General features: G+C 36.0%; 1 protein-coding gene across 1 annotated transcript; it reads right to left on the bottom strand.

Annotated features, from left to right (window-relative positions):
• Nucleotides 1-97: 97 nt before the first annotated feature.
• bdh2 (3-hydroxybutyrate dehydrogenase, type 2) lies at nucleotides 98-4,910 on the bottom strand. Its single transcript, XM_057331143.1, has 10 exons — nucleotides 4,871-4,910; nucleotides 4,052-4,126; nucleotides 2,954-3,032; nucleotides 2,236-2,332; nucleotides 1,980-2,088; nucleotides 1,714-1,774; nucleotides 1,341-1,454; nucleotides 1,191-1,249; nucleotides 543-635; nucleotides 98-442 (listed from the first exon to the last, which is right to left on the bottom strand). The coding sequence occupies exons 2-10, from the start codon at nucleotides 4,121-4,123 to the stop codon at nucleotides 389-391; spliced, it is 738 nt and encodes a 245-aa protein (XP_057187126.1). The 5' UTR covers nucleotides 4,124-4,126; nucleotides 4,871-4,910; the 3' UTR covers nucleotides 98-388.
• Nucleotides 4,911-19,804: the final 14,894 nt, after the last annotated feature.

Below are 19,804 nucleotides of genomic sequence, written 5' to 3'. Positions count from 1 at the left end.
AGTCTTTTTGGCCGTTGTTTTTTTTTTGCATATTGAATACCAATTCAAATTAAAATGAATATTGATTTATATAACAAACAATGAAGTCATATACAGCAGCACAGTTTACATTGGGGCATGTCATATTTATTCAAACAAAAAGTATCATTATATAATATTTTATTATATAAAATGAAAAAAATAATAAACGCATAGTCTGGAGTTTGTAATCTTCTTAAAATCCAAATTACTGCATCAAGACAAGGATTTAATAAGTGTACAATAGACAGTGATTACCTAGCAGCATTGTTTTTTTTAAACTAATTTACAAATTCTTTAACTATACTAATTATTTAACAGTACTGCGGATGTTGAATGCATGTTTATTTAGTAAACAGAACAACTGTCCTTAGAGCCTCCATCCTCCATCAATGATGACTTCTGTTCCTGTTACATAGGCAGACTGCAGATATAAAAAAAAACATGTTTAAGTATTTTTTAATTTGTTAAATCTACAATCTAAAAGATTAGAAAACTGGTTATCCAACAAGTACAATGCTCACCTCATCTGAAGCCAAGTACACACAAAGATGTGCCACTTCCTCTGCAGTGCACAACCTACCCATCTTCTGTCTGGCCATGAAGTCTTTAAAAGCCTGAGAGGCGAAAGATAGAAACCAAAACTGTACCATGAAAAGAATGACTGTAAATTGTCACTAGGTATACCGTGTTTTGTTGTAGCAGTCAGGCATGCTAAAAACTGCACAAGGGTATTCAATAAATGTATTGTATACAACACAAACTATAGTAATATTTGTTGTGCACAAACATTAAGCATAGATGCTTTTCCTTCATTATTTAGTCTAAGTGATTTGTTTCAAAACCATATCTTAAATAAAAGTTTTGTTTTATAAAAGAGGAATTCCTCATGAAATACACGCTGCGATGACTACCTTCAATGATAAGGGAGTTCTGCAATAGACACTATTAATCCTTTGTTTCATGTGTGCTATGAAGAACGTGCTTCGTGCGCCTCAGATGTTTGTTAGCATTCTTACCCGAGAGTTCATATGAAATATAAATATTAAAAAGCTTTGAATCAGAAACCCAAATACAAAAGACATTTAAAAATGAACCAAACATAACCCACGTTAAAGATTAATGTGTTGCTAGTGGGTGTAGGGATGTGGTGCATGTCAGTGATCCTGTACCTGTTCTGGATCAGGTCTAGCCTGGATTCTCTCACGTAATGATGGCGTATCAACCGTTCCTGTAAAGGTCAACAAAACAAACCCGCAAAATGACTCAATATAATAATCAATGTATTACACAGCTAATAAAGAAATATACCACCAGCATACCAGGACACACACAGTTGCAGCGAATCCCTTGCTCGAGGAAATCAGCCGCCACTGATTTGGTCAGTCCGATGACAGCGGCTTTAGACGTGCTATAGACGCATCTGTTCACAACCCCTGGACACGCAATTAAAAGCAAGCAATGAGGGGAGGGACACTTTACCTGACCAGGCATTTAGCCAATTTCAACATCAGCTGAACTGGAGATAATGAGGGTAAAATAATATGCCAACAGTTACATGGAATAACGTCAATCATCACATGTAATTATGAGGAAAGGGTCAAATCTCAATCGACAACATGATGTTTTACAGCAGCCCTTAATTCGCTCTCAAAAATGTAAATAGGTGTGTTAGAACATGTTAGAATTTTTTACCTTTGATACTAGACGCCACAGATGCCATATTGATGACATTTCCGGATTTACGAGCCAGCATCTGTGTGGATAAGAATAAGTGAAAATCACTTAAAATCACATTCTTTAAATTAGACAGGAAAATATAGCATTCTGCTACCCGTCAGAATTTTTCTGATATTATAAAATAGATAGTTTCCTTCTTAACAAAAGAAAATAGGGTATAAGTAGAAAAAAAAGAGAAGGAAACATGTGTTCTAGGTTCATCCTAAAAGGGACAAGTTGACCTTGGGGAGGAAGGCCTTGATCATCAGATACATGCTGCGGACATTCACATTCATGGTGAAGTCCCAATCCGACTCCTCACAGTCCAGAATGGAGCCGTGATGGACAAATCTGTGAGAAAAAAAACAGGACATTAATAACAGGACAAATTGAAGGCTCACGAAACATCATTTCGTGTATTTGTAGATTCTATAAACAATTACTGTTTTATATTCAGACGTATTGCTAAGTTCTAAATTGTTATATGACAATAACAACCCAGCAATATTGAAGAGCACATCCACATGTTCAAACTCCTTGGCCAGGGCATCCACTTGGTCCTTCTTGGTTACATCAACCACCTTGGTTTTAATACCTTGAAAAGAGGAGAATTTCAAGAATCAGAATGAAGCCTGAATGAAGCTTCCCTGAAGTAAAGCAATATGTTTCTAGCGTAATGGGATTGTCCAACACAGCAGATAGGTATGAAAAATAGGGTTAAAAAGGCCACCAGCCTTTGAAATCGGTTTGTGGGAGAAAACAGACATGGTTGCTCGAAGATCAAAGGAGCAGCCTGACCGGATGAAAACGCAAGCACGTATGACCAGAGCTTTCATCACCAATGTTGATTCAAAATACATTTTTAAACATTGATGATAAACACACATGCCTTTTACAGTAAAAAGATTAAAAAAGATAATTAATTAATAATAATAACACATGGTAATATGATTATTAATAGTAATACTTTTTTATTCTTAAAAATAAATGTTATGAATATAATGCATATGCTAATTTTTTTCTGTAATTTCCAATTAAGCACATGTGTGTTAATAGCAATGCAGTCAAACATCCTTTTAACATCCTAAATAAATGAATATTTTTGTTCGCATAACAAGCTAGGCAATCACAGATCTTGTTAATACTTAGAGCAACCTGCCTGTTTCACAAAATTCCACTAGGTGTCACTATATATCCAGTCAATATTGAGAATCACCTGGAATGCCGTCCAGCTCTTTAAGTTTCTCGCCATTGATATCTGTAGCTGTGACTTGGGCACCTTCCTTTGCAAAAGCCTGTATAGGGGCATAGGTGTTAATATTTACAGAAGATTATGTATTCATGGCACACTGTGGCTGGATGTAAATGCCAAGACAAGAAAATTATAACTCAACAAACAAAAGCCTGTAAATCAGTTTTACTCAAAAGGAAAGGTCTGGATTTCAAAACGTAAATGCAGCAACATAATATGAACCGATGCTATTATACACAATGATAAAATATTTACACTTGACTAGATTTCAACCTTGAAAACTTCAACCTATGAAAAATTATTTTAAAAATAAGTTACCAATACAGCTATAGACAAACATGCTCAAAGCATGTTGGGTTAGTTTTATGGTAGGTAACAGTTTATCTAATATCCTAGGTACCTAATATATTAAGAAACCATTTTGACTTATTTAACAGATTTGTGCCAAATCTTCCCATCAAAACCTTTCAATAGCCTCATACAAGTGAAATTTTAATGTCACAACAATTTGTGCTATGGCATAACTCATTCTTTGAGTGCCTGCGTTTATATAACCTGCCAGCTGGCTCATGGCTAAGGTGTTTCCTCAATCTGTAGTTTCTCTCATTTAAAACTCATTGGAATAGTCACTTGATATGGAAATGTATTCATCTAGCAGGTGTGCTGCTTAACCACCTCCAGCACTCCTCTGATAACAGACTGTTGACTCACAGACAGAAAATTTGCCTAAATGATCGAAGACACTCTTTGTTTCATTCCCAGTGATTAATTATAGGATTTTCATGACTAGAAGTTAACTTAGTGTTAATACCGTATGTCCAAGAATTATGAATCCCCACATGACAGCCTCAAAAATCACAGTGTCATTTTGACAGCCGTCGCATGTCAAGCTTTCATTCAAATGGGAAACTTGTGACAATAGTAAATCCATTTATTATACCCGTCAAAGTGCCACACAGGGCTGTCAATGAGCTGCAGCACAGTGTATAAACTTCAAGAGCTGAATAGAGGAAGTGAAATCAGGCAGGCTTTGAATGTAGAGAGTATCAAATGAATAGTTACTATAGCAGAGGCTCTTCCAATGCCCTGAGCAGCTGCGGACAGCACAATCACTTTCCCGTCCAGACGACCCATTGTCTTTAATACGATCCCCAACATGTTGAGAGAACAGAAATGGGTTCAATAGTTTGATTACACTGAATGCAAAAACTGTTCAAAAGTGTATTTGATTCGAGTTTAAATTCTGATTTTACTATACTGCCAGATATACTACGTATACATATTGGTTATATTATATAAAAGTGGCGTACAGTAAAAGTTAATCCCCAAATCAATTTCTGTTTTATGTTAACAGGACATTTAAAAGACACTCTCAACATTTTATAGAGCTTTTTGTCTTTTTATCATAATATTGTTTTTATTTTTGAGTTTGAGAGCGCCAGCCCACATTTACGTTCATTGTAAGATATTAAAAACATGTTTAAATGTGTTTTTATGTTTTATGGGAGTAGACTCGTGTTAGAACTTTCGTTTTCGCAAAGCACGACCCTTTAACGTAAGCAAGTAACTTAACGTTACAGACTGTCATGCAGTTGTTTTATATCGTATTACGTGTTTACAGCAAACAATGAACAATCTGCAGTGATTCATCGCGCAATTTTACGATAGCTTGAGAACTGAAAATGATAATGATGCGCATCAAAAGTCACGTGACAAGTTTTATGCATGAATTCAAACAGTGAAAAACAAAAAGACTGATCGAAACTGTTCACGTTTGTGCACTCTGAATAATACACCACAACTACTGCCAATGGAAACTTGTCGTACAGACAGAACTTCTGTTCCTAAAAAATGAAACTTCGAGCAACTCGTAGTACTCACGGTCAACTTCTCTTCACTTCCACAAGAACTCACGCGGGGCATAAATGTCATATCAAAATAAAAGTCAAAATAAAATAAATAAAATGAAGTCAATCTTACAAGAATTTTGTAAATGAAAGTGCGTTTTCTAAAGCCATTTTTAACATTATGTGCTCAAATTCAAAACGGTTCACTGACTACACTGTAGAAAATGATGTGATCAATAATGCATGGCAACATTTTACATTACTTTAACTCATCGAAATTATTTAAGCAATTTCAATTTTTTGTGATTCAACTCGATATTAAAGTAGGTCTATAAATGATTATACTTTTTAATTTTAAGACAGCAACTCTACTTAAATTTTCATTAACATTTGTACAATGTGATTATGACTTGCTGTTACATTTACTCATAGTAAGGCAAACACTTCTACTTGGCTTGTGGGATAACAGTGGTTTAAAACGGAGAAGTATTATTATAAAATGATGTTTTGATGTGTGTATGTTTGTGTTGGTAAATGTTATTCTTAAATATCCTGTTTGTCATAATGATTACAGAAGCCGGAGAGATACGGAATGATCAAGTGTAACAGATGCCTCTAATCATTCTTCTGAAGGTAAGACATTATCCAGACTGACTTAACTCAATTGGCACCACTTTGACAGCAACATTACTAAACCATTAATAACATATTGACATTTAATATTATATAGATATGTAGAACAGCTGTGTTTTACATATTTATATTTTAACAGGACTTTTGTTGGTGATAGTATGTATCATTTTTGAAGCATTGTCAAGCATGGTCATTTATTAGGTAACTTGGTGTGATAGAATGGCTGCATAGACACCACAGATGGCTTGGAAGTTGAAAAATGAAAATTGGTATTAAACACTGTGTCAATCAAACTGGCTTTTATTTTGAAAAAAAAACTGTGTACTACTGTACCTGTAGGAACTCTTGGTTTCAAAGGTTATGTCTCTTCACAAGATTGCATAATGCAGTGATTTCTGTATATTAACTGATGTACATGGTACATGTGTCCTACAAAGTATTTCTATAGTAGCCTTTGTTCAGAATGTAGCGGACACAATTCTGTCTCTCTTGAAAACATTTATCATATCGTGTTACATTCGGATGTATTGAGAAAGAAGGCCTCACTTGACATGATTCAAGCACACTCAGTGTCACGATGATCCAATCAAAAGGCTGAAGAAAAATTACTGTGAAGAGGTACTTGGACCCCAATCCAGTCTTTGGTCAATGCAGACATTGCTGTTTTCTAATGCAGTGTACAACATAGACCAACAAGCAAACTGTTTTAATCTTCATACCACAAGGTTGCTCCTATCCAATCGTCCCATTCACTTTGTTGAAATGAATGTTTTGTGAACTCCAAGGCTTGAAAATCCTCAAACAATGCTGGAGAGAGGGTCTCGTATTTCAGTGGATGTCTTATTAGGGCTGTATGAAACCTTTAATGACTTATTGATCCACCAAAAAGTGGAGAAAAATAAGGTTTTATGCCTCTGGCCTCTCTTTCTTTCAACACCACAGTTTGCCATTAAGACGCCATTCCTTTAATTTAAACATGATAGTGGATTTATTATAACAGATATTAATGAATAAGTAACTAGCAAGTATAATAGTGTAAAAGCAATGCTATCTTATGTATCTTGTGTTTATGCAACATACAGGAGATACTGTGCTTTCAGATTTTGTGATGAATGGACAGAGCAGTGTGTCTGAACATATAGTGGATGTGTTTTATAACTTTGACGTACCAAATGTTATTTTAGCATTGAAAGAACCAGTAGCATTTGCTTTTCTTGAAAATAGAGGCACTGTGTTGCAGGGACAGGCACATATATCATTTTCGAAATGGAAAAGAAGACTCGCAGAAAATGTTTGAGGAAAGATATAGGAGAAATGAGAGCTATATCAATTCTTAATATTTAAGCATTATCATGTGAGCATGCTGTTGTGAATACTGAGTCTGAGACAATGACACACAAACAAAGCAATGAAAGGCAATTTTGTGCTAAATCTATGCATATTGTTTTTTTCTTTTATAAAATATAAAATATATATATATAATATATTTAGGTTTAAATACAAGAAAAAAATCCATATACTGCAGGGGGAGGCAGAACACCCCAAAGGGCTCCACATAAAAGCCTCCACCTAAACCAACAAACTATAATACTACTATTATAGAAATTATAATACTACTGATAATTATTATTACAAAATAAAAAATAAAACTAAGTTAACTTACACCGTGTCTACACCGGACACGACACGACAACGGCTTGTTCTTGTTTGGTTTGTCATGTCTCATGGCGCCGCATCCAGCGTGGATAAAATGTAAAATTATAATGGGTTCTAATGCATTCTGTTGTCTTCAATCGTGTCGTGCCCCGTCTGGTGTAGACACGGTGTTACCTCAAATTAATTACATTAAATATCAGAAACCAAAAAACAGTATACACCAACGGGAAAACAAAAAACACCCCAAATATACAAAGCAAAAAAAATGCACAAATATCCCCAGAAAAAATGAGTAAACAACATAATTTATGTAACATAAGTAACCTGCCAAATGGGCTAGTGATTTGTTACCCGCCACGGTTGGTGGGTGTTCATTTCAAACCATGATTACAATACTCTGACAGTGCACAATCATAATATTCTGCTATGTGTGCTGATATAACTGCTCTTTGAAAGGTTTGCCATGCCGTGTACCACAAGAAAGTCACATTACCACATGATTTGTCACTAAGGTTTTGTCACACTGTACTAAGGGAGTCCAAACATTGCCCTGAAGAGATAAATAAAATTTCCACTGTGAGTATTAGTTTTTATTTCTATAAGCGGTTTTAGCTGTTGGATAAAATTGATAAAACTATTCGACTGTAACAACACAATATCTGTTTGAGAAAATGTTAGAGCAAATCATAACTATATAGGAAAGTTTGTAGACACAATTTATGTCAGCCTGATATTGCCTGACCAGACAGTTGGAAGTAGATTCAGGTCTGAAGGATTTAAGTTTTAGCATGATGCTAGCTGGATGATTTAGTATGTCGCTAGCATGAATTAGCATGTCGGGCAGTGGTGGCCTAATGGTTAGAGAGTCAGACTCGTTGCCGGTTGCCGGTTTGATTCTCATGGCCTGTGGGTAACGACTGAGGTGCCCTTGTGCAAGGCACCTTACCCCTACTTGCTCCCCGGACGCTGCAGTGATAGCTGCCCACTGCTCCGTACGTGTGTTCACGACTTGCTATGCGTGTGTTCACTACTCACTGGGTTAAATGCAGAGGTTACATTTCGGGTATGGGTCACCATATCTGACAAATAGGTCACTTTCACTACCATAAATTAGCATGTTGTTAGAATGATTTAGCAGGCTGTGAGCATTACTATGCTACAACAGCTTACTAGTTCACAGATTTCACCTCTAGTTTCCATCAATCGATTCTAAATGTGTAGACCAGTACGATTTCCCTTACGAAAATTAACCATGTTTTTTTTTTTTGTGGTACAAGTGTAGTAACCATGGTTTTTTGGTGCATTGATTACTTAGGGCAAAACCATGGTTTTACTACAGTAACCATGTTTTTTTTGTTTTGTTTTAACAGTAGTAAAACCAGGGTAAATTTTCGTAAGGGTTTATAAGGTCACACGTTTAAAACGTGCACAAACACTGAAATATTCCCAATTAGGATCTTGACACTTAACTGGAAAGGGTGTTCGTTAGATTTATTTCTTGTTGTTTCTGTATTTCTGTGATCCGACGTATCATCAATCAAGAGCACAATTAGTGTGAGCTGCAGAGAATAATGTAACTGTCTGATATCTCCAGCAGCTACATAACTTGCAAATGAACATTTATCTCACGCTTTCACACAAATGGCCGCGACTGGATTGATTAATTGCAAGTGATAAGTGAGTAAAGTTGGTGTCTTTTCTAATCTATTTTCAATAGAATTCACTGCTTTTCAAGTCATTTCTTTAGTAATGAATCTGAGCAGAACAATATTAAGGAAAGAGGCTCGGTGTTCTAGCTACTGCATGTCTCAGCGAACAGTCATTTAAAACTTTGGCATGTACAACATTTCTCTAGATAAACCATTAGTTTAAATGCTCTTTCATCATTCTTTATAAGACTTTTCCAGAAATAAGAAGGGCTAATCGTTATCCACACATCTGTTATGTAATGATGATGAAGGTTTATAAACAATTCATGTTTTTCATCATTATGAAAAAAGATTCATTATTTTATTATTATCTTGTAAATATTGAAATATTCTTGAGGCACCATTTGGGGTTCTGTAGATGTAATACTGGCAGAACCCTCTGGAGAAATCTAGAAACTCTTTATTTGGAGATTTTTGCAAATTATGGAATTACTGGAGAAACATTTTTTTTATTAAGTTTTATAACCATTTTTGTCAACCAAAAGCTGTACTGCATGGGTGATAGATGGAAATGTTACTCACTAAAACTAACCTGATGGTCCTTCATTCATTCAGAGGTCAAAAAATGCTGGGTTATTTTAACCCAAGCGAGAAGAGAGCATACTGCTTTTTCTATCCATAAAATCATTAAACCCCACTGGCAATTGAATGCATGCTTGATAGACTTTTTAAAATCATATTTAGCCACATGTCAGATGTAGCCCTATAAAGTTATTTCCCCTGCCCACTTTTCTCTAGACTGTCATTATTTGCATTCATAGCACACCGCTAGAATGAATCAGCTAGCATTTCGTTTTTAATTCCTTACCTGATGCTCTACATTTAGTGTTGCTTGCAATACACTAATTGCAGCAAGAGTTTCCCTGGAGCAATCTGGGTTAAAAGCCATTGCTCAATTGCACAGTGGTGTGTAGGACAGATTGTTCTATTGGACCATAATGAGTGACATGGAAAGAATCGAGAGGATAGAGAAAAAACACTGTTGACACTATCCTTGTAGATAGATTCTTAGAATTAGGTGGGGCTGTTTGCATGTGCAGTAGCCGATGGGTTTTTCGATATATAAGCTTAGGAAAAAAAGTCATGGTAAAGTTGATATCAGTTTTAATTGTTGTTCAGAAATATCAACACAATCTCAGGCAAAAACGTAACTATTTTACGCTGTGGCTAATTTTGGCTTATTCATGTGAATGTGTACGTTGTGAATCGCCCAAAATGTACGATTACTAGAAAAAAGCAAGGCTCTTTGTACTGGAAGGCTGGACTTCCTTCACTAGAGAGGCCAGCGTTGCAATCTCTCCCCATTCTATGTAATGGTAATGTTGCATCTTGTTAATATCTATTGTCTTTGGAAATACTAAGGAGGTGCAAATGGATTTCTTGTGCAACGCCCTTAATGAATTTTTAAGAATTCATCCATTATAGTAATTTCTACAGGAGCATTTTACTATCCACTGTGTTTACATTGCATAAGCCATTCATATATATACAGTTTATATCTTTGGCATATTAAGGAGTATAATTTATAGCTGGTCTGTTTATTGTATGTAGATCCCCTTGATGCAATCAGAGAACAATGTGCCTCACAATCTTTCAGCTCAGTCTGCACTAATTTGATGGAGCACCGTTTCCCAACATCTGTAAACTCAATTCTTCCTAAAGCTATCTTACATTTAATAAAGACTGACGCCACCACAATAGCTTCACGGGCAAAGGCGTCCCACCCTGCTTCAACAGGATTCAAAAGACAGACACTGGAAGAATGAACTGCCCTACTAATTAAAGTGCCTTCATTACGCATTCAGTTTCAATTAAATTCAGCATTCAGATCATAAACCAAGGCAGAAGGCGAGAGCATATATCACAGCCGAAGAGTTCGGATTTCTGTCCCTGTAGATCAGGGGGATTTCACAAGACTTCTTCAATAAGAGCTATACTTGTGGACTGCAGGTGCAATAATTAGAAGCTCAAAACGAGATGTGCTTTTAGGACACTTCTGATAAAGTGTTCTTCTAAGTTCTAGTCCCTTCCGTGCAGATAAAAGCACCATTAATTACAACCAACTTTAGGGAATAATATAGTAGTACATAGGAAGGTAAAATCTCTCCTTTTAAATATCTCTTATAAGACAAATAGAGAATAATATGGAAGTGTTTTATAGCATAGTACTTCATATTAGACATATCTATTAAACAAATTCTATATGGAGTGAATAGTCTACACTGTTCTCCAGTAATAAAGAAATATTACTATTAATATTACTCCACGATAACCATCATGTTGGTACGGACATGTGTTCTAAATAAAAAATATATGATATATTCCCATTTGTGTTAACTGTAATTGCCATTTAACCCTGAAAACAACAGTTTGACTTAACACGTGTTAAAAGAGATTTCTACACGTCTTGGTTCTTTATATTAAGCGTATTTGTTTATCCTTCCAGATTTCCAGAATATGAATTGGCCGAATATATATGCTAATACAGCTGTATTTTGTCTGCAGTAAAAACAATGTAAATGTTTAGAAGCCCCCACATCCCCCTCTTTGATTCCACAGATCTAATCATTGCTATTGAAACAATATATTCCACGTTGAGCATGCAATCATTTACACTTCACTTCTGAAGGTGGCATTTAAAAGGGTGTTGTGGGCGTTCAAATCACAGCTGGCGTTTTAGCAAAGGAACCAGAGCGAGAACCAACCGCTGTTACACAGATCCGCCTGGCAGGTCACACCGCTAATGTCCAATATCTGATGCTTTCAAAGATATGAGGACCAAAACCACACACATTTTTATCACAGCGGAGTGAGGGTTATGACTCATCGGGGGCTCAAGGAAAAAAGGATCATAATAATAATGTAATCATTGCCTTTTTGTATTCTCTGAAGTTATATGAATAGGCTAATACAGTATTAACATTATCTGCATCAATTCTGAAGTGAAAAGGTGTAATTGTTCTATAAATCAAGGAACTATTTGTCTAAGAGAGACAAACATTTAAACTTTATTCATTAGAAATTCGTTTTTCCATACTCCCAAGAGTGTAAAAATAAAGGACTGAAGTTGCTTTTTCGGCATTGTTTTTCCACAAAAATGATGTCACTTTCTGGAGCATGATGTCATTCAGGAAGTCTCTTTTGTTCCGTAAAGAGATCTTACAAAAGACACACAGTGAGAATTTTAATTCTTAAAAATTTAGTAATAGAAAAATAACAGAGCACTACAATATTTGTATATTTTTATTTTATTTTAGAACTTGGCTTGCTGCAAATAATGGCAATAGATTAAGCCAAAGTCCTCCAATTATATTCAATTTATTAATTAGTTAATATCACATTAATTTATTAACACTAATATGCTTAATGCTCAAATAATTTGTGTTCACATTTCAATTCATATCTTATGCAGTTCACAAATGATAAAATGCTGTGGACATAAAAGTAATGCATAACAAAAATGACACTAATGACACATTTCTATTACTTTTCCACCAATAGCAGCAAGCTTGTTGTGTTGCACATAAACACTTGATGAATATACAGACTGTCTTTAGACTATCTACATATGTGTACAGTTTTACATGTGAATATAAAACATTTTGTTCAAACAGTGTTTAAGTTTATAAGGGTATTCAATCATATTTGAGAGTTATGATAACAAAAAGTTATGCAAGACAAGTAAATCAATATCAATGGCTCTGAGGTTACATTATGCCAGCCTAAAGCACACTTCACTGATCACTGTGTCTGTCGCTTCTGCCTTTCAGGATGCAGAAGTTAAATGGGTTAGTTAAATGGTAAAAGACTATAAATTCATTTCAAAGAATACTAAATGATTCATTATATAATTCAGACGTCGTTTTATAAACATATTAAATAATTGATTTAATGAATACATGACTACTCATACAAATACTAACCCATTCTAATCATATTGTGTCCTTGCCTGAGAATGCAATTTATGAAGTCTTTGCCTCTTTCGCTTTGGCTTGCACTGGGGAAACATTCTGTAAAACTGCTTTAAAAAACAAGTATTCAAAAAGAACCATACAAATAAACTTAAAATAAAAACTTCCAGCTAAATAAAAATACAAAGATACACAAAAATACAAGGATGGACAGACTAGTGTCCAGGGTTCTTTTTGTAACGTATTTGTGTTAGAGATTAAATGAAATGCATATTTGCTCTTGGAGGTATTGGTAGGCTACTGAATATTTTGAGAGTTTTGTGAGGCAGCGCTGGTAAGTTTATGTATCTGTGCTTTGTATCCTGTAGTAATTGCTACAGATTACAACACAAAAAGAACAGCTTGCACCTACAGACTATTGGCAGAAATGGGAAGTAGTAACACTATCTAAAAACAACTCAGTTAAGAATGGATTATTACAAAATTTATTTTTAAGATTCTCACAGTGTTTGAACTATCAGGTACGGTGCCAAGCTGTTGATACCAAGAGCAGAATCCAGCGAATGTGACGAGATGAATCCAGAAGATGTGTGCCCTGTGGGAAAACCGTCCATGCTTAAAAGAGATTTTCATTACATGCAGTTTGATTCTTTCTCCAGTGACCAGAAGAAAATAAGCAAGCATGAAATTCCATTCCGTATTTCTAACAACCATACATTTAAATCATATCCAGGAAATATGTACATTTTGAATATGAAGTCTGGGGTTAACTCCTGAAAAAAAATTTTTTTTAACATAAAGCATGGCCAATGCAGATACTGTATATTTCACCAGAGTATATTAATTTTTGCACCCTGAGGAGTCAGACTAGAGATAGGCCTAACAATTTACTATGTGCAATGATTAAAAAAAAACGAGGGAAATACAAGGCACCATCATTCTTGTTATCTTAAACTCTTAAACATGCCTAATTAATCTTCGTTTACCAATATGTTGATTTAACATCTGTTGTGTCTTAAACAAATGATGGAAGTTGATTGACAGATAAAATACACTAGCCCCGCCCACACTGATCTCATTAGTTTACACAGCTGATATTAAACATGCATTGAGTGCACAAAATGTTTGGTCTGTTATTAAAAACTTGAAGATGTGCATAAACATACTGTACAATAAGTTTTAGAGGATTTAGAGTTTTAAAGATTCTTTTTGTAGTTTTGGTATAATTTCTGCACACAGAATAATTATTTCAGAGAGAATTGCTATTTCGTCCATTCCAAGAACAGTGTTGAAAACCAATAGCAAACAGCCCGATCTCCTGTACCAGCCATCTTTCATTCTGTCATTTCAATCTGTCATTCTGTTTTAATTCTCTTTGTTGTTTCTTTCTGGAGGACTGCTCACAGAACGAGGGTCTTACGGTGCCACGCAGAGGCATCATGAGGTGTCAGAACAGAAGGACCCTGATATCATCTGCAACTGGCTACTGTTTATCCTAAAATTTACCATAGTGCAGGATTATTTATGAAGGTTTTCCAAAGGCACTTTGAAAGCTATGACAAAAATGGTTTTCCCGAGTATGGGTTGTTCTGAGATGAAACCTCAGAAGTAACACAGCAATATACATCATAACATAACAGCCTTTTCTATGATGTCTTTGCGGCATATTTTTAAGGCAAATCATGTCATTCGGCATCCTTCTTGGTAGAGCCTGTGCATCTGAACTATTTTCTATTTTTTATGAAAATTTCAAAATCTGTTTAAAGGGACCATTCACACAAAAATAAAAATTCTGTCATCATTTATTCACCTTCGAGTTGTTCCGAATCTATATAAATTTCTCTGTTCAGATGAACACAGAGAAAGAAATTTGGAAGAGTGCTTGTTGTGACGAAAAGGTTATTAGTCAGTACTTAAAATGCCTTATTTTCACCAATGTCACTTTAGTCATTTCATTGGTATTTAACAAATTTGACCGTCTTTAGCTGCAAACCCATTTAAGTACATGCAAGCTTTTTCTAAATGAAACAAAATAAAAGTTGCAAAATCACTAAAGATGCAACTAAAGACATTTCAAATAGTGAAGTCAGAATGTAAAAATGATGAAACTGAAGGGGGCGTTGTGATCCATGTGACTGCCAAGTCCACGGCTGTTTTGCACAGTGTTTAGAGGATTCTGCCAACAAATCGATGTGGTGTTTAGCGGATTCTGCGGTTTTTCTGAATGGGGTGATGCCGGGATTAAGCGGATTTGATACAAAGCTGATGAACATATAATAGATGCCAAAATCATTATCTTATTTTTGACTGAGGTGGCTTTAGTGGCTTTTGCATCTATACAATTATTGGATTCTGTTCAACTGAACAAACAAAGTCATATATTTCTGGGATGACATGAAGATGAGTTCCAAGAATGAATTTTAAGAGAACTTTTGGGCGAAGTGCTCCTTTAAGTGACTCTTTTATACAGCCCACACATGAACATTTGTCATTTCTCCCATTCATATTTCTACAAGCTGTAATGCTGTCTTTGCTCACTTCAAGCGTTTTCTGTGAAGAAAATAGGCATATTCTCAAAGTACAACCAAATGAGTTGATTGGAGAAAATGAATTTATTGTCTCATGCAGGTTCCACATTTGCTTTTCCACTACAGTAATCCATATTGCATTGAAGTCTTCATTTCAAAAACCAAAGTACAGCACTTCCTTCAAAGGGATCTCGTAATCAGAGTTTCAGCACCAGGGTGCTGATGGGAAAAGGACAAGAGGTAACTTGAAAGCATCATTGACATGATTGCGGAAGAGACAAGCCCATTGATCTGATTGGTATTGTTATAAACATGTGAACGTCCCATGTGTTTGTTGCTCTGCTGATCTGAGATTTAAGGGAAATAATGCCAGATACTGAAGACCTTGTAAATCTGTGCTTTAAACAAGGTTTATTTAACAGCCATTTTTCTTGATCCATTTCCAGGTAATCAAACCAAATCAAGTGGCAGGAGGGTAGTAATAGCTAGCACAATGGGAAGGCAAAGCCAACACTGGTTTTATTTTGTTTTGACTTTTTATTCCCCAAATGGTCTCTGAAAATTACCCAAGGCTCCTTTGCGATATTGTTGTGCCACAATAATACAAAAGCATTACTCAAAACTCATTATATTTTGAAGACTATTAATAAACATACAAGAAATCTTGGTGAATGTGAAGAAGGAAAATGCAAATCGATAACAAGTGCTCATTTGAGCAGCCACAAGCTCGCTGATGATACTAAATTACAATATGAGAATAGATTTTCTAAAGATTACAGCATTTGACAGTGACATAATTGACACGGCAAATTGTTGTTCTGTTATTTCTGAGAAAATTGAAAGATGTGAGGATTATAAGATCTTCGTAGAAATGAAACAGCAGCTCTATAAAGAAGACATTAAGAGAGTTTGCCCACATGCCAGCTCACCTCCGCTCTCATATAATCTACAGCAACCATTAAAGACTCGTCCCCGACATCCCCAACGGAACATCTGGTAACAAAGTAGAGCTGTATTTAACCTTACCCCTAAATGAATGCTATAACAGGTGCCACATACTGTAAGCTGAGTGCAAATGCATTATTTGACTTCACACTGCTTTGAAACAAGTGCTCATGACATAGAAATTAAAATCGTATGGACAACTGGAACCTTGAAGAGACGTCACAAAGTTCAAACATATTTAAATGGTACATAAGTGTACAGTATGGTCATTCTGCTTCTGTTTTAGTCTAAATGCTTTAGACTTTCTGGAATGCATAGTCATCATTCCAAAATGGGATTTTGCGGGATGAATGGGTACATATGGTGCACCTGGTCCAGTGATGTGACATCACGTGTTTTGGTCATTTTGCAGCTATCATCAGAACAAATGCCTCCCACGAGATCAAGAGCTGCCATATCATTACACATCCCCTGCCATGTTCAATATAGCTCACAACAGACAGATTGTGGTTTGGCATCCTGTGGTATAAACACAGGGCGAGCGGATGTTAGAAGTTGGATGGCTAATGATGGCTACTGTTTTCAGATTTTGGGTTTTGTGCTATATACTGTAGCCAATGCTACAGAAGTTATTTTACAGAAAACGAATGTAAAAATATGATGGTGAAATCTGTTTATTCGTGAAACGGTTGCTTTCCCATAGTGTATGCAACAAAAATGTGTACAATAAATGAATATTTTCATATTGAATAAAATATGATATTAATAATTGTAAAACACAATGCATCTAATTTAACAGTGATGTTACGTTCCCAGTTTAAATAAAAGGGGTATGAGAGAACGTACAATAAGATTGATAAATTAAAAGAACAATCTCGTCTCAAAAATCACAACAAGACAACGGTTTTCTCGTTTTTAAGGCGTTTTGATGACGCCGGTTTATTTCTAGGGAGTCTGTTCGTACTCTTCGTGGGAAAGAAAAAAAACGAATTATTACAAAATGGACAGTTACCTCAGGAACGGGGCCCAAACAACAAACAAAAAGATTCACTTCCTTTTAATTTACACTGCTTTACCTCTCAAAGAAAAAGACGTCTTAGGCAAAATAAAGACCGGTCGCTGCCCTTCCTCCCTGTTTGCCACAAACCAGGAGAAAAGATTTTTAAAAAAGGGAGAGAGAGACACGCAGCAACAAACGCCACAATATTAATAAGATACTGGACACTTTATACACCAGTAAAATATGTATGTATATATACGTCAGGGATGTAACAGTGAACAACGGTCCAGTATATGAAATTTAGCGGCATCTAGTGAGGAGGTTGAGAATTCCAACCATCGGCTCACTCCATCGCTTACCACTCCCTTTCGAAGCACTACGGTGGCTGATAAGGGTCTTACAGCGTGTCTACACCGTACGCGGCACGACACAACAAAAGACAACAGAACCCATTAGAACCCATCATAATTTTGTTAAATTTTGTCCACACTGGGTGTGGCACGACACGACAAACCCATTAAGAACAAGCCATTTGTGGTGTAGATGTCATCACGTTTTCTCTTCTTTGCCGAAGGAGATTACATTAGTTTAGTTTAGTTTAATCTACTTAGGCCTAACTTTTTTACAGTTTTCTGGGGACAATTGCTGCAGCCGTTTTATGTCACTCAGGGTTGGAGTTTCTCTTGAAATCCTCGTATGTTTTAAAATGTCCTGTTGTATGTGGATTTCATAACCATTTCTCCTCCCTGTCTGTATGGCAAAAGGAGCTTATCTGTGTTGCAGAGCTTATCCCACTTACATGGCACAAGGCTGTCGAGTCAGTGGCCAGTGGCGGTTGGGTTTGGATCCGCAGAGTCATTATCCCTGTCGTGAAACTTCCAGGCTCACATTTTAGTGTCAGATCACATTATCGCTGTGGGCAGAGATGGCTGGTAAAAGCTTTACGCGTTCTTTTAAGAAGGGTTTAACATGCTCACTATTGCCTGTTTGAACCCTCATGGCGATAAGTTCAAACCAATGAAGACAAGCCTTCGCATGGATGTCTGTAGAGAATCTGAAGTTGGTTTTCAGTCGGATAAACAAGACAGAAAATCTCGCGTATGGGTTTTTGTTCAGCACTGCCGTAAGTCGCTTAGTGACACATTTCACTTGAAGAGTCACCACACAAAGATGTTGTAACACTTCCTCCATACCTCATGAGGATATGAACTCTGTCTGTCTGGGAAGGAAACACTAATAATTTAAGAAAACATTTGAAGAAACTTTGGTGAGAGAATGAGGTATAGACATAATGCTTGCCAATAAATACAATAGATGTGACTTCCAAAGACTTCGTCAGGTAAGTGGGCAGTAACAGAGAATGATGCGTTGTGGGTTTTTTTTGTTTATAGTACACTTGCATGCTCGCTTTTCTTCAGAACATTCCTCCATCTATACCCTTCTCGTGGTGCATCATGTGTTGACCACTTAAAGGTCCAATGTGTCATTTNATTTTCTATTTTTTATGAAAATTTCAAAATCTGTTTAAAGGGACCATTCACACAAAAATAAAAATTCTGTCATCATTTATTCACCTTCGAGTTGTTCCGAATCTATATAAATTTCTCTGTTCAGATGAACACAGAGAAAGAAATTTGGAAGAGTGCTTGTTGTGACGAAAAGGTTATTAGTCAGTACTTAAAATGCCTTATTTTCACCAATGTCACTTTAGTCATTTCATTGGTATTTAACAAATTTGACCGTCTTTAGCTGCAAACCCATTTAAGTACATGCAAGCTTTTTCTAAATGAAACAAAATAAAAGTTGCAAAATCACTAAAGATGCAACTAAAGACATTACAAATAGTGAAGTCAGAATGTAAAAATGATGAAACTGAAGGGGGCGTTGTGATCCATGTGACTGCCAAGTCCACGGCTGTTTTGCACAGAGTTTAGAGGATTCTGCCAACAAATCGATGTGGTGTTAAGCGGATTCTGCGGTTTTTCTGAATGGGGTGATGCCGGGATTAAGCGGATTTGATACAAAGCTGATGAACATATAATAGATGCCAAAATCATTATCTTATTTTTGACTGAGGTGGCTTTAGTGGCTTTTGCATCTATAAAATTATTGGATTCTGTTCAACTGAACAAACAAAGTCATATATTTCTGGGATGACATGAAGATGAGTTCCAAGAATGAATTTTAAGAGAACTTTTGGGCGAAGTGCTCCATTAAGTGACTCTTTTATACAGCCCACACATGAACATTTGTCATTTCTCCCATTCATATTTCTACAAGCTGTAATGCTGTCTTTGCTCACTTCAAGCGTTTTCTGTGAAGAAAATAGGCATATTCTCAAAGTACAACCAAATGAGTTGATTGGAGAAAATGAATTTATTGTCTCATGCAGGTTCCACATTTGCTTTTCCACTACAGTAATCCATATTGCATTGAAGTCTTCATTTCAAAAACCAAAGTACAGCACTTCCTTCAAAGGGATCTCGTAATCAGAGTTTCAGCACCAGGGTGCTGATGGGAAAAGGACAAGAGGTAACTTGAAAGCATCATTGACATGATTGCGGAAGAGACAAGCCCATTGATCTG

Source organism: Triplophysa rosa, linkage group LG4 (assembly GCF_024868665.1).
Source record: "Triplophysa rosa linkage group LG4, Trosa_1v2, whole genome shotgun sequence".
Taxonomy (NCBI): Eukaryota; Metazoa; Chordata; class Actinopteri; order Cypriniformes; family Nemacheilidae; genus Triplophysa; species Triplophysa rosa.
The sequence above is the reverse complement of the archived record's forward strand: the minus strand, read 5'-3'. Positions and strand labels throughout refer to the sequence as shown.

Excerpts from the sequence above, each read along its gene's own strand:
- bdh2 (XM_057331143.1), bottom strand. The coding sequence starts at position 4,123 with ATGGGTCGTCTGGACGGGAAAGTGATTGTGCTGTCCGCAGCTGCTCAG. Across the intron at positions 3,033-4,051 it reads TTGGAAGAGCCTCTGCTATA|GCTTTTGCAAAGGAAGGTGC; the intron begins GTAACTATTCAT and ends GCCCCTATACAG. Across the intron at positions 1,455-1,713 it reads TGTGGCGTCTAGTATCAAAG|GGGTTGTGAACAGATGCGTC; the intron begins GTAAAAAATTCT and ends TTGCGTGTCCAG.